The sequence below is a fragment of the Narcine bancroftii genome, chromosome 4, assembly GCF_036971445.1.
Source record: "Narcine bancroftii isolate sNarBan1 chromosome 4, sNarBan1.hap1, whole genome shotgun sequence".
NCBI lineage: Eukaryota > Metazoa > Chordata > Chondrichthyes > Torpediniformes > Narcinidae > Narcine > Narcine bancroftii.
In genome coordinates, this window is record NC_091472.1 from 245,015,378 (window position 1) to 245,030,033 (window position 14,656).

Consider the following 14,656-nt stretch of genomic DNA (forward strand, 5'->3'; position numbering starts at 1 on the left):
TCCTCCTCAGGATTATGGAAAGTTTGAGACACAGAAGGGGGCCATTTGCCTATCATATCTTCAACAGTTGAAAAACAGATATTGAGCCTAATGCTGGTTTCCAGCACATTCTGGCGCAATCCAGGCCATGGTTTATTCCTTGATCTTTCTTCTAAACAACAGAATAATATTGGTTGTCCTCCATTTTTCTGGCACCATTCCTGCAGCAAGGAGAACTGAAAATGAAAGCCAGAACTTTAGCTTTATATTTTATTAGCTCTGCTGATTGTTAAAGTGCTCAACTCCTTATTTGCTCCTCTCTTCCTATGTTTATTCCAAAGTCTTCCACATTAATTATAACATTGGTATCCTGTCCCTCTTGGGTGGTTGCAAATATTAATTCAGAAAAGTATCCGCAAACTCTTCTTCTACAGTTTTTGGCTCTTCGTATGTCCTGCAAAATATGCCACATCTCCGTGATACCTTTAATAGTATGCCATCCTGAAATCACATCGGAAGGCTTAGTAATATCTGTCTGCTCCATTAACTGTAGAATCCCTTGTAACTGATAGAACAGAGGAAGAGAGCATCAGTACTTTCAAGTTCCCAGAAGTCCACATTTCAGAAGTTCTCGCCAGCAGCGAGCACATCAAAACAAATGTAAAAAAGGCACACTAACACCTCTACTTTCTTACAAGTCTGAGGAGATTTGGCGTGATATCAAATACTCTATCAAACTTCTACAAGTATTCAGCTGTACAGGGCCTTGGTGAGACCACACCTAGAGTATTGTGTGCAGTTTTAGTCACCTGATCTAAGGAAGGATGTTCTTGCAATGGAGGGAGTGCAGAGGTGATGGCAGGAATGACTTAAGAGGAAAGATTGCGCAAATTGGGATTGTACTCGCTGGAGTTTAGAAGATTGAGAGGGGATCTCATAGAGACATATAAAATTCTGGCAGGACTGGACAGAATGGATGCAGATGGGATGTTTCCAATGATGGGAAAATCCAGAACCCGGGGCCATGGTTTGAGGATAATAGGCAAACCATTTAGGACCGAGATGAGGAGGAATTTCTTTACCCAGAGGGTGGTGAATCTGTGGAATTCATTGCCACAGAGGGCAGTAGAGGCAGGTTCATTAAATCTATTTAAGAGGGAATTAGATATATTTCTTCAGTGTAAGGGTATTAAAGGTTACGGAGAGAAGGCGGGGACGGGGTACTGAACTTTAAGATCAGCCATGATCTCGTTGAATGGCGGAGCAGGCTCGAAGGGTCGAATGACCTACTCCTGCTCCTATCTTTTATGTTTCTATGGAAAGTATACTGGTAGGTTACATCACTGTCTGGTTTAAAAATTCTTGTGCCCAGGAATGCAGAAGGCTGCAGAGAATGGCAGCCTAGCCAAGTCTTATCAGAGGCTCTGACCTCCTAACCAGTGAAGGCATTTTCATTAAATGCTGCCTCAAGAAGGCAGCCACATCATGAAGGATCCCCACCACCCTGGTCACAACCTCATCTCACTACTACCTTTGCGCAGAAGCAAAAATGTAAATACATAACCAATGTTTCAGGCTTGAGTATAATCCTTTGCTACTTAAAGGACACTGTTTGACCTGCTTAACTTCTCCAGCATTTTGTGTTTTTTACTTCAACCACGGTGTCAACAGATTTTCATGATTTTCTTTTCTCTCAAGTTTATTGGTGTCCCCATATGAGGCCATGATGCAGCCAGTCAGTACAGTTTCTGCCACACATCTGTAGAAATTTGCCACGTTTTCTGGTGTCATACCAAATCTCCACAAACTCCTGAGGAAGTAGAGGCACTGATGTGCTTTCTTCATGATGCCATTAGTGTGTTGGGTCCAGGAAAGATCCTCTGAGAGAGTAACTCCCAAGAACTTAATTTGTTCACCCTCTCCACCTCTTTAACTCCCCACCCCCTCCCCCCCCCAAACGATCACTGGATTGTCTATTTCTGGCTTTCTTTTCCTGAGGTCAACAATCAGCTCCTTTGTTTTGAAGACATTGATTGCAAGGCTGTTGTTGGTGCACTATTCAGCCATGTTTTCAATCTCCTTCCTGTAGGCTGACTCATCCCCTTTCTTTATACAACCCACTACCCAGACATCATTGGCAAATTTGTAGATGGTGTTATTGTCGTACTGAGCCACACAGTCATCGGTGTAAAGTGTGTAGAACAGGGGGCTTGTACCGGACCACAACAGAGCTGGAGGTGATATTCTTACCAATCCTCACTGATGTGGTCTGGAGGTGAGAAAATCCATGATTCAATTACACAGTGGGGTGTTGAGTTTCAGGTCTTGGAGTTTGCTGATCAGTTTTGAGGTGAAGATGGTGTTAAATGCTGAACTACAGTCGATAAAGAGCATCCTGATGAACGCATCTTTACTGTCCAGGTGTTCCAGGGCTTTATGAGGAGCCAGTGAGATGGCATCTGCCATAGATCTTTTGCTATAGCAGGCAATTTGGAACCTATCCATATTGCTGCTCAGACAGGAGCTGATCTGCTTCAACACCAGCCTTTCAAAACACTTCATCACTGTGGATGTAAGTGCTGCTGGTCAATAATCATTAAGGTAGGTTACTTCTTGGGCACTGTTTGAAACATGCGAGTACCATGCCCTGCTGGAGTGTGATGTTGAAGATATCCGTGAATACATTTGGTAAGTTGATCAGCACAGATTTTTAATACTCGGTACTCCAACCAGGCCGGATTCTTTCCTCAGTTTCACCTCTTGAAGGTAATACGCAGGTCATCCTCAGATACAGACAGAATGGGATCATAAGGGGACGTGGGAGTGCGGAGGGGTAGTTCTTCACTGTTAGATTCATTTCTGCAGCAGGATTTCAAGTTTAAATTCAAAAGTACACACCAGCAACCCACCAATCAACAACTTCCATCAACAAATCAATCACATCCTCCTGGTTAGAACTTGTGCATTCCACTTGAAATCAAGGCAATTAAAAGTGCACTTCCAATCAGTGAACCACATGTTTGGAGAAACCAAATGTATAAATCCTAAAATTATTTTGGAAGAATGGAATATTTGCAGAACATGTGAGGTTTATCCCACAGCTAACCCATGTATGAATTTGATAATGTTACTCACTTAAATGAGCCAACATTTCATTTCTGCATCGAAAAATAATATTCAGGAATTTTAGTTTAGTTTGTTCAATTCATTTTTGCAGTAAAACACCAAGTTTATCTTTACCGAAATTGAGTCAAATCTCTATGAACAGCAGGTTAATGGTTCTCCATTTTTTGAGATTTCCTTGCATAATAATTATTACCTTGTTTTAAACACTTCGGTCATGGTGACATTTTCTGTTTAATAGGCCCCACAACAGGAAACTGTGAAGAAAGCTGAAATGTCTTCCTGTGTAAAGGAGGAGGAAAATGGAATGGCCGACAGTCTCCCAGAAGGACCAGATCAAGTGAAACAAACTCAACAGAAACTGCTCTCAGTTTCAGATGTTGATAATGCAGTGAATACTCTTAAGATTTATGTTACAATCCTACACTTGTTGAACTGGATTGTACTCTTTAGCGCACCTTCTTTTATTTATTGGTTTAAAAATCTCAGGTAAGATATTTTTTCAACAAGTTGGATGATTGTGGCGAATAGTTAATGTTACCAAATTATTTAAGATCTCAGTACGAGAGGGAGTCACGTGATGGAGTAGTGGCTGGTCAGGTAGAACCAGCCCTCTCCAGAGAAAGTTGAAAAAAAAGTGACAGAAAAGCAAAGCTTTGAAATAAAACATTAAAAAGTTGTTAAATAAACAGCACAAGAAAAGCATGAAGATGGCTCCAAAGAAAGAAAAGGCCTTCAACAAGAAGTAAGGAAGGAACAAAGAAATCGCCCGAAAACAAAGCAATAGGCCTTACTGGGGTTCACAAGCTGTGGGAGCTCTCCTGAAGAGGACGGCCCAAGCTGCAAAGCTGGTAAGCGGGCAGCTCAGGGGCGACGTCGTGCACAGTGAGTTCAACCAATGGCTCACAAAGCCAGAAAGAGAAATGCCAGCACGCATGCGCGGTATGCATTCTAAAAAAAGACGCCAAAGGGTGCGGACATCAGCAGCAGGTTGCTGCAAATACAACAGGAATAACTACGGGAGAAATTATGATAGAAATGGACTCGTTATTGACCACGGACCAAGAAAGAAAAGCTTTAGAAGAAGCTACCAGAAGAAAATGCAAGGTAAAAGGCAAATCCCGATGGTGGATAAAAAACACTTTGATGAACAAATAATGGTGTCTGAGTTTAAAGCTATTCGAAAGTCTATACAAGAAACAGATGTAAAAATTAAAAGGCTAGAAAATATAATGACAGAAATGAGAAAGCAATGTGATGAAGTGGATGACAGAGTGACAGGTGTGGATATGGAGGTGACTGAATTAAAAGAAAAATTGGAAGCCAGGGACAAAGAGATTATGTAGTCACATGACTTATTGGCCCAGAAAATTGACATTCTAGAGAATTTTAGTAGACTTAAAAATATAAAAATAGTGGGCCTGAAAGAAAGTGAAGAAGGGGTGGATATAAAAGGATTTTTTTAAATGATGGATCCTGCAGATTTTTGGAGCAGAAGAAATCCAAGAAGAGAGAGAAATTGAAAGAGACAAAGGGCTTTGGCTCCAAATCCGCATTCCATAATGGTAAAAATACTGTGATATACGACAGGGTAGAAAATATTGCAGCTGGCTGTTAGAAGAGTAAAAGAAATCAAGAGACCATTGGAATACAATGAAAATAAAATATTCTTCTACCCAGACATAAGTTTCAATCTTTTAAAGAAGCGTAAAGAGTTCAAATCATCAAAAACTTTACTATGGAGGAAAGGTTACAAGTACTACATTGTCCTGCAGTTTTGAAGATATTTATCCCTGGCGGACAAAATAGACTGTTTTCAAACCCAGAAAAACCTTGTCACTTTGCTGAACAATTGCCAAATAAGCAACAAGAAGAAGAGTAAGGAAAATATCAAAAAAATTGTTTAAAATAATATATATAAATAGGTTTGAAAGTTACTAGCTGGATTATATAAAAAATGTTTTGTTTTCAGAATAATATAATTTCTCTGGCGGAGGACTGGGGATGGAGAGAGATGGTCTGTTGCAAAATCAGTTGCTAATTGTGGTTTATACTGCAACCCATGAAGTAAATGGTGTTGTAATTGTCTTGTGAATTAACAAAGAGAACTCATAATGGGGGGGGGATTTCCTTTTGTTTTCTTTTTTACAACTCTTTAGTCTTTTTATAGTTTTTATTTTCATGTTAATTATGTCAGTGCGTATAGTTTTAAAAAAAAAGAACATTCAAAAATGTAGCTTTAGAGGAAGAGAGAAAATGCTATCCAGAGGTAAAAATGGGTTAATAAATATATGACAATCAATATTAATGGAATTCACAACCAAATTAAGAGGAAAAAAATTATTGACATGACTTAAAAAGGAAAAAATAGACATAGCATTTGTACAAGAAACACACTTAACAGAGGCAGAACATCTCAAACTGAAGAGAGACTGAGTAGGTCATGCAGTAGCATCATTGTACAATTCGAAAGCCAGGGGAGTAGTTATCTCAATTAATAAAAATTTACCAATTAAAATCTAGAAAGTAATAACAGACCCAGCAGGTAGCTATATAATGATGGTATGCTAGATTTAGTCAGAATCTTGGAATTTGTTAAACATGTATGCGCCTAATGAAGATGATCATAAATTTATGCAGGACTCTTTTTTTTAAAGCTATCAAATACACAAGGACATATTTTATTAGGGGGAAATTTTAATTTTGGCTTTGACTCGTCAATAGATAAAACTGGGAAAAATACCACAAAAAAATAAAGCAACCAAATTAACATTAAGTTTAATGCAAGATATGAAAATAATAGACATATGGAGAAAAAAATGCCCAAAGGAAAGATTATTTATATTCTAATAGGCATAAAACCTATTCTAGGATTGACATGATTTTATTGTCTGCCCAAGTACAAGGGAAAGTCCGAAAGATTGAATTTACAGTAAGACTTTTATCAGACCATGCACCTTTGCTGTTAACAATTGCTCTGGAGGATATTCTGCTGAAAAGATACAGATGGAGGCTGAATCCCATGCTGTTAAAAAGACAAGACTTTCGGGAATATATAGAACAACTAATCAAAATATACTTTGAAACGAATGCAAACTCTGTAACAGATAAATTTATATTATGGGACACAATGAAAGTCTTTATTTGAGGGCAAATATTTAGTTATACAACCAAAATTTAAAAAAAAAACACTGCAGGGAAATAGAACAGTTGGAAAAATACACAGTAATCATAGAGGAAGATTTAATGAAAAGAGAGGAAATGGGAAAAAAAGAGAAAATATTAAAATATGACACATTACAAACATACCAAATGGAAAATAATATTATGAAAACAAAACAAAGATATTATGAATTAGGAGAGAAAGCCCACAAAACTATGACTTGGCAGTTAAAAAAACCGAGCAAGCAACAAGGATTATTGTAGCAACAAAGTAGGGGAAAATCAGATTTCATATAAACTACAAGAGATCAATAATAATTTTAAAAAATGTTGTAAGCAACTATATCAAACCAAATTCTTAGAGAAGAATGCTGAAATAGATGAATTCTTGTCAAATTTTGAATTACCTCAATTACAATTGGAAGAACAAGACAAATTACTAAAACCCCTGACAACCACAGAAATATGTGATACACTAATGACACTACCAAATGACAAAACAGCAGGTGAAGATAGATTTCCTGTGAAATTTTACAAAGTATTCAGTAATCTACTAATTCCACCCCTTTTAGTGGAAGAAACCCAGAATCTGCCTGATTCTTGTAAAATGGCAATAATCTCAGTAATTCCAAAAACAGGAAAAGACCCACTGTCACCGGCTTAATTTAGGCCAATATCTTTAACTAAGTACTGACTACAGATGGAATTGCAAAACTATTAGCAAATAGATTAACAGATTGTGTACTGAAATTGGTGAAGCGAGACCAGACAGGATTTGTTAAAAACAGAAGGACAGCAGATAATGTGTGTAAATTTATTAATCTGATTCACACGACACAAGCAAGCAAAATACCAACAGTGGCAGTACCTCTTGATGCAGAAAAAGCCTTTGATAAGGTTGAATGGAGTTATCTTTTCAAAATACTACAGAAATTTAAATTACCAGAAAAATTAATTAATAGGATAAGGGCACTATCTAATGGTCCTATGGCAAAAGTGGTCATAAATAGATATGTTTCAGATTGAATAGGTTAACAAGGCAGGGATGCCAACTATCACCTTCCCTATTAGCTTTAGATATAGAACCATTGGCAGAACTGATAAGAAAAGACTCCTTAAGGGAATAAAAATAAAAGAGGAAGAATTTAAAATTAGTTTATTTGCAGATGATATTATAGTATACTTAACACACTCCGAAAAATCAATGAAGAAAACAAAATTGAAAGAATACGGGGCGATATCGGGATATAAGGTTAATATCAATAAAAGTCAAGTGATGCCAGTGAATATAATCGACTATACGAAATGTAAAAAGGAATCTCCTTTTAAAAGGCAATCACAGGCCATACATTACTTAGGTAACAGAATAAATTACATTTGTAAAAGTTAAATTGTCAACAATTAATGAAAAAAATACAAGAGGATTTAGAGAAATGGGAAGAACTACCACTAACTCTAATAGGGAGAGTAAACTGCATTAAAATGAATGCATTTCCATGACTACAGTACTTATTCCAATCATTACCATTTCCCTTGACTGGGGAATTATTTAAAAAACTGAATAAATTAATAAGAAAACTCCAAAGGAAAGCCAAAAAACCAAGAGTAGGTTTGGATAAACTAACATGGACTTACAAACAAGGGGGAGTGCAGTTACCAAATTTCAACAACTATTATAAGGCAGCCCAATTAAGATTTTTGAAAAACTTCTACCAGGCAGGAGAAAAACTGGTTTGGCTTAGGATCGAGTTATATAAATTAGAGGAAAATGCTCCTGAACGCTTACTCTATAAGTGGAATGAAAAACTAGTGCAACATAACAAACTACCAATACTACACTATATATTAAAAATATGGAGGAGAATTCATCTGGAATGAAAGATGATAAATTATCAAATACCAAAAATGTTGATGTAAAGCCCACTAATTCCTTTTAGAATGGATAATTTATTCTTCAAGGAATGATCAAGAAAAAGAATTACAAGAATAAAAGATTGCTTTCTGGGAAATAACTTATTGACATTTGAACAGTTAAAAGATAGATATAAAGATAAAGAATGAAATTATGTGCAGGTCCATGACTAATACAATAAACACTCAGTATCGTATGATACAATACAATTGGCTCCATGGATTGTATGTTACACCTCAAAAAGAATGGAATCTAACACTATTGGACAAATGCTTCCGCTGTAAACAAGAAATTGGTATAATAGTACATGCAACTTGGACATGTACAAAAGTTAAAACCTTTTGGGAGGATTTAAACTCAATAATACAAAAAAAAGATACCAAAAGACCCAAAAATCTTCCTGTTAAACAACATAAAAGATAAAGAATTAGGTTAAAATTCAACATGGCTCAAAAATGATTCATTATGATTGCATGAGCAGCAGCAAAAAAATGCATAATGATAACTTGGAAAATAGAAACACCTTTAAAAATACAATAGTGGTACATAGAAATGAATCTGCATTCCCTTAGGAAAAAATACCAACAACCTAAGAGACAAATAAGCTTTATTTGAATAAATTTAGGAACCATACATAAAGTTTATTAGGAACCAACAATTTCAAACCTCCATCTCTTGATGTGGCAAGTTATATTTAAGTAAGTAGTTAAGCATAGTATAATCGGATGACACAATTTCTCCTTTTCTCATTTCTTCTTTTCCTTTTGTTCTGTTTGTTTTTTCTTGCTTTAAGTTAAGGGGTGGGGTGGAGAGGGAGTTGTTAGGGAGGAAAAAGAATAAAATGTCACTGTACATATTAATACTGAATAGGTGTATATATTACTGATGTTAAATTAAAAAAAATCTGTTTGGAAGGTCACTGCACATCAACATTTGTTTTTGCTACCATTTCATCTTAAGCTAAAATGTATAATTTGAATGGTTTTTAAAGTGCAATAGTACAGTTATGTGATAATAATTTCAGATTTTAGGAAAGAATTGTATTTCAAAAGAAAGGCTACAAGCAACATGCATGCAGTGCCAACCTAGTTTGTGACTCTGAGTGCTTCAGTAAAATCGGACAAGAATAGAGAAAGATTAATTTTATGCATGTTGCAAAAAGTGTCTGCTGGAGGAACTCAACAGATCAAGCAGCATCAGTTGGAGGAAAATATTGTCAATATTTTGGATTGGAACCCTTCATCAAGATAAGAGTGCAGAGGAGAGATAGCCAGTATAATGATATCAGGGGTCAGTGGATGTTTGGGGAACCTGGGCAGAGTGAAGGATGATGGACAGAAAAAGAAGCAGAAGATTGGCATATGCCAGATAAAAGGAGAGATAGAGAGAGGAAGGGGGATATATTTTTTTTCCTCCTGCCTCCTCTCCCTTTCTCTGGCATCTGCCTTCACATTTGTCCATCATCCTTTACCGACCCCCCTCCCCCCCGCCCCGTTCCCTTGCTTACTAAAGTCCAAACTCCTTCCACCCTATCCTCATTCAATATATCTTCCCTTCCCTGTGCACCCTCATTTTTGATGAAGGGTTCTGACTTAAAATGTTAACCATGCTTTCTCTCCCTCCCTCCCCCCACCCCCCGCCCATGCTGTTTTACATTCCTCCAGTGGATTGTTTTTGTTTTGGTATTAATTTCAGCATTTGCTATTTCAGTGTGTCTCTCTTATTTTTCAGTGTGTGTCTCTCTTATTTCAGCGTGTCTCTCTTATTTCAGCGTGTCTCTCTTATTTTGTGCACTTTCACTTTACTTGGTAGTGCATCTGAAACTGGTCCACACTTTTGTGGCCTTTTCTACATCGGAGAGTCTGGGCGCAGACTGGGAGATTGCTTCTCTGAGCACCTTTGCTCTGTCTGCACCAGTGTCAGAGACCTCCCAGTAACCAACCATTTCATTTCTGTGCCACACTCCCATATTCACATGTCTGTCCATGGCCTCAAGTACTATCCCACCAAGACCATCCATAAAATGGAGGAACCACACCTGATTTTTCGTCTGGCCACTCTCCATCTGTATAGCATTAACATCGACTTTTCCGGTTTCTGCTAGCCTACTGTTCTTTTCCCTCCTTCATTCTCTTCCCCCTGTCAGCTTTCCACCCCCTTCCCTCTCTATTCACCTAGCCATCCCTCCTCCCCCGCTTGCTTCTGTGCCATCCTCCCTTCTCCACCTATTTCCTCCTGCCTTTACGTCCATGCCTCCCCTTTACCCTTCTATTCGGATGCCTGCTGACATTCCTTGATGAAGGACTCGACCCTGAATTGTTGGTTATGTATTTTTATCTTTGCTACATAAAGTACACTGTTTGACCAGCTGAATTTCTCCAGCACAGTGCCTGCAGACTTTTGTGTTTGACTTCTTCAGTTTAGCCAGATCTTTGTCAAGTATCCTAACCTTCAAAGAAATTCAAAACCTGGTAAAGTGAAGCAATTAAATGGTAAAATTATTTAGCAGGAAAGATTTGATCATGAAATATTTAAATTAGGTGGGCTATTTTGCTTTGATGGGAATTTCATTTTGAGAGGATAAAGGAATCCCAGACAAGTTGTCCCTGGGCAAATTCATCTTCCCAAGAAGCAGAACTTGCTCATCAATAACCTGCTCACTGATGCTCAGTTTAATTTCCATCAGACTTGCTTGATTCCAATCCTCATTCCAGCCTTGGTCCAGATATGGTCGAAAGAGCTGAATTCCAAAGGTCTGGTGATGATTCTTAATTTCTTGACAGCATTTCATGTTGCAGCTTTGATGGGCCAGTCTTAAACTAAATCATTGGGAAGCGAGGGGAAAGGCTCGACTAAGTGGAATCATACCCCATGGAAATGGTAGTGACTCTAGTTGTTACAGGCCAGTCATCTTAGCCCCAGAAGCAGAAGTTCCTCAGAACAGAGTCCTCAGCCCAAGCACCAAACATAGCCTGCCAAAGCCTTTTTGGTCATAACTCAAGCCTCCACTATTTACAAGGAAAATATCAGCAGGTAAATTGACATGCAACTCTCCAACTTGCACAGACTCCTGACTTTAAAATGTCTCACCTTTATTTCAGCATCACTAGGTCAAAGTCCTGTAGCAGCACTCTGGTAATGCCTTCATTTCAAAGAACTGCAACAGTCAAGAGAAGGTCCCCCTTCTCACCTTTTCAACTGTTAGTGTTGGCATTAAATGCTGACCTCACAGGTGATGCCTTTGGGACAAAAATAAGCAATTTGTAAAATAATTAAGTGTTAACAAAAATGTTAAAAGGTATCAGTGAACCAGAGAAAGGAGTTTGGAAAAGTGGTCTTTTGTTTTTGTAAATTGGAATGAATTTTTGTCCACTGTTTTCATACATCAGTTATCCACCATGTAATGATAATCATGAAGTTAGGATTTAAAATTGACAGCAAGGTAATGATGGGCTAGGAGTTCACTGTTTTGTGCTTCACCAAATTACTGATTCCCTCTTGCAATCTGATTGTTCTGTCTTCTACAAACATGTTCCTCCAACACATAATTTGACTGGCTTTACCAGTCATTTTTATATTGCGAAAAGAATCTGATATTTTTCAATGTTGAAAAATTCACAGTGAAAGGTTGCTGCAAATCTGCATTTACATAGAACAAAACATGCATGTATATTTTTACTTTGCAAGCGTGATAAAACATTCCATGTTAACTGTCTATGCAAAAAAACTGCACAGATAAGAATGAAAATAAATTTAACTCATCAATGGCTGTTTAAATATCACAGTGAATTTTACATTGTATTTTCTTCTTCCCTGTTTCCAAATATCATTTCATGATATTTTTGTTCCATCAATCAGGTATGCCAGAAGGCTTGATCCCGACCCTTGTGACGTTCTTGCATCCATCCTTGTGTTAACAATGGTGATTCTCACTAATTCACCTTCACCATTGGCTAAAAGAAGGTATTTTTGTTGCTTTTGTATTTCTGTGACTTGTTAACAAAGTATATAGTGAGTTTCACCTGACTTTCTACTGGCTCCTAATATTTATTGAATAATTTGATGGATAACAATTCCTGTGCAGTTCTTCCAAAAATTGTGAACACTTCAAATTTGTCAGCTAAATGTTGAAGAGAGAGTGTAACGTGGAATTGGTATTAACACACTGTTATAGTTATACTTGTTATATAATTCATCTTGCAAATCTTTAATGGAGTATTGTGAATGCAAAATAAAATTAACTTATGTTCAGAGGACAGTGGAAAAGGCTTTTTGTGAGGAACATGATACGGGTGTATTTTTTTTATTTTAAATTGGCACATCAAGCTTTAGGATAATTCTGGATCTCAAGCAATTTAATCAAAATATTTTCTTATTTGCTCAACTCTTTCAACACTTTATTTTAAAATCAAGAAAATTGTCATCAAACAATATTTGGCCTTTTTCACCTTTTTATTTATCTTTATAAAAAGATCAAATGGGGCAGAGTTTATAAAGAGCATTCAGGAAAGCTGTTTGTGCCATAACTTGCCCTTCTAGACGTGGACAGTGCTAGACCTAATCCTTGGTAGTGGAGCTAGCCAAATGGATAAGGTGACAGTGGGCAAGCACTTCTTTGGGGGATAGAGATCATACCTCAGTAGGTTTCAGGAAAGTGATAAGGATGGTTCTGAAATTAACTGTCTGATTTGGGGGAAGGCTAACTTCAATATCTTCAGACGTGACCTGGTAGAATTGGACAAGTGGGTTGTGAAGCAGTGAGTGTTCAGGGCCATGCATTCTCATGAAGGTTAGGGTATGGCAAGAAATATCAAAGATACATGAATGAAAAAAGGAATTACGTGGTCAGTCAGAGCACTGAAATTGGGAAGGGTGCCTTCAGAGGTATAGAATGTGCCAAAAGTACTTTAAAAAGTTAATAGGACAAAGTGGGTAGAGGGGTGGGGGGGGACATGCAGTGTCACTGCAGATAAAATACAAAAGCATTTTATGTATTTAAAAGGAAGAGGGTAACCAGGGTGAGAGTAGGACCCATTAAGGACTAAGGGCACATTCTGCGCTTGGAACCAGAGGATGTAGGCAGGGTCTTCAATGTATACTTTTCATTTGTGTTCAACAAGGAGAAATATTTTGTAATCAGAAACTTCATTTTGGACAACTAAATTCCAGTACTGTATTTTAAGATTGGGAAGTAAGTTCTAGATATAAACTAGCCTTTCTTGAATCAATCACCATGACACCCAGACCCCACTGCGTCTCAAAATTCTGTCCTCTTTCATTGAGGAAATATCCAGCTTTTTAAAAAAATGCCTTGCTTTTTCACCATTTCAAATTTCCATCCTTATACAAGTCTATTTGCCAGATTTTTGGCCATTCATATAACCTACAGTATCTATCTCAAGCCACCTTGTGTCTTTTCCTATGTAGCTTCGTGTTTTCATCAATTTAGCAATCTTACCTTTGGTCTGAACACTTTACATAAATTGTAAAAAGTTGAGGTCTGGCAACAATCCCTGTGGCACAGCATTCTTTACAATTTGCGGTCCAGAGAAATAACTCTTTGTTTGCTCCTTTTTCATGTTACCAGCAAGTCCACCAGCACATTGGAGTAACAACACCTAATATTCCATCTGCAGACTCTTCCAATCAGATGGCATGAACATTGACTTCTCCAGATTCTGTTAAACCTCTCCCCTGAGTCTCTCTCTCTCATCTTGGAGTCACTCCAATGAATTGGTCAGACATGATTTCTCTTTCATAAATCCATGTTGAATTTGCCTGATTACCTTTCAGGATTTCCTGCTCTTCCATTATTTCCCTATAACAGATATTAAACTAACTGACCTGTAATTTATTGTTGTCTATATATATCTCACACTTTGAATAAAAGATTTGTATTTGCCACTTTTTAATCTCCAAGAATCCTTCCTAAATCTTGTAAATTTTGGAAAATGAACCGTTTTGCAACATCTTCCATTACAATCTCTCGTGAGTTACTTTATAACTACTTGAAGTTTATAGAAAGGGTATCTGTAGATGTTTCCCTGATTATATCAATCCCAGTTTCATCAGACATGACCTAGCTATTACATGTCCATGTAGACTTTACCTAATCAACTGAAAAATTAAGGTTTTCAGTCACAATCCTAAATTTAAAAACTCTAGTAATTTCACATTAACAGATGTTGGGCTTGTATTTCTCCAGGTTTCCTTCCTCATGTGCCTGAAATACCAGTGTGACCTGCAGACTTTCAATAGAAATTCTTTAAATAAATTGTAGGAGCAAACACAAGGTTAGTGCAACGGTTTGCACAATGCTCTTATTGCACCAGCAACCATGGCTCAAATACTGCACTGTCAGGAGTTTATACATTCTCCCCAAGTCTGTGTGGGTTTTCTCTGGGTGCTCCAGTTCCCTCCCATCCTCCAAAACCTTGGGGTTGTAGTTTAATGTTGGTATTATTGGCCGGCGTGGATTTA

The 14,656-nt window shown here is 37.5% G+C and overlaps 1 protein-coding gene and 1 long non-coding RNA gene across 4 annotated transcripts in view; one reads left to right on the forward strand and one right to left on the reverse strand.

Moving 5' to 3' along the window:
• The window catches only part of pgap1 (post-GPI attachment to proteins inositol deacylase 1), a 142,083-nt gene that overhangs the window by 120,114 nt on the left and 7,313 nt on the right, over positions 1–14,656 (forward strand). For 2 of the 3 annotated variants that reach the window (XM_069934579.1, XM_069934578.1), the window contains exons 25-26: positions 3,344–3,591; positions 12,035–12,139. In XM_069934579.1, coding sequence (XP_069790680.1) covers positions 3,344–3,591; positions 12,035–12,139 — 353 coding nt within the window. Of the gene's footprint in view, positions 1–3,343; positions 3,592–12,034; positions 12,140–14,381; positions 14,464–14,656 lie in introns of those variants that run through there. The other variant, XM_069934580.1, reaches the window with a different exon arrangement.
• The window catches only part of LOC138761813 (uncharacterized), a 36,723-nt gene continuing 30,833 nt past the window's right edge, over positions 8,767–14,656 (reverse strand). Inside the window, exons 2-3 of the long non-coding RNA XR_011356523.1 lie at positions 11,267–11,415; positions 8,767–8,962 (exon numbers count right to left, since the gene is read on the reverse strand). This is a non-coding gene — a long non-coding RNA (uncharacterized lncRNA). The remainder of the gene's footprint in view (positions 8,963–11,266; positions 11,416–14,656) is intronic.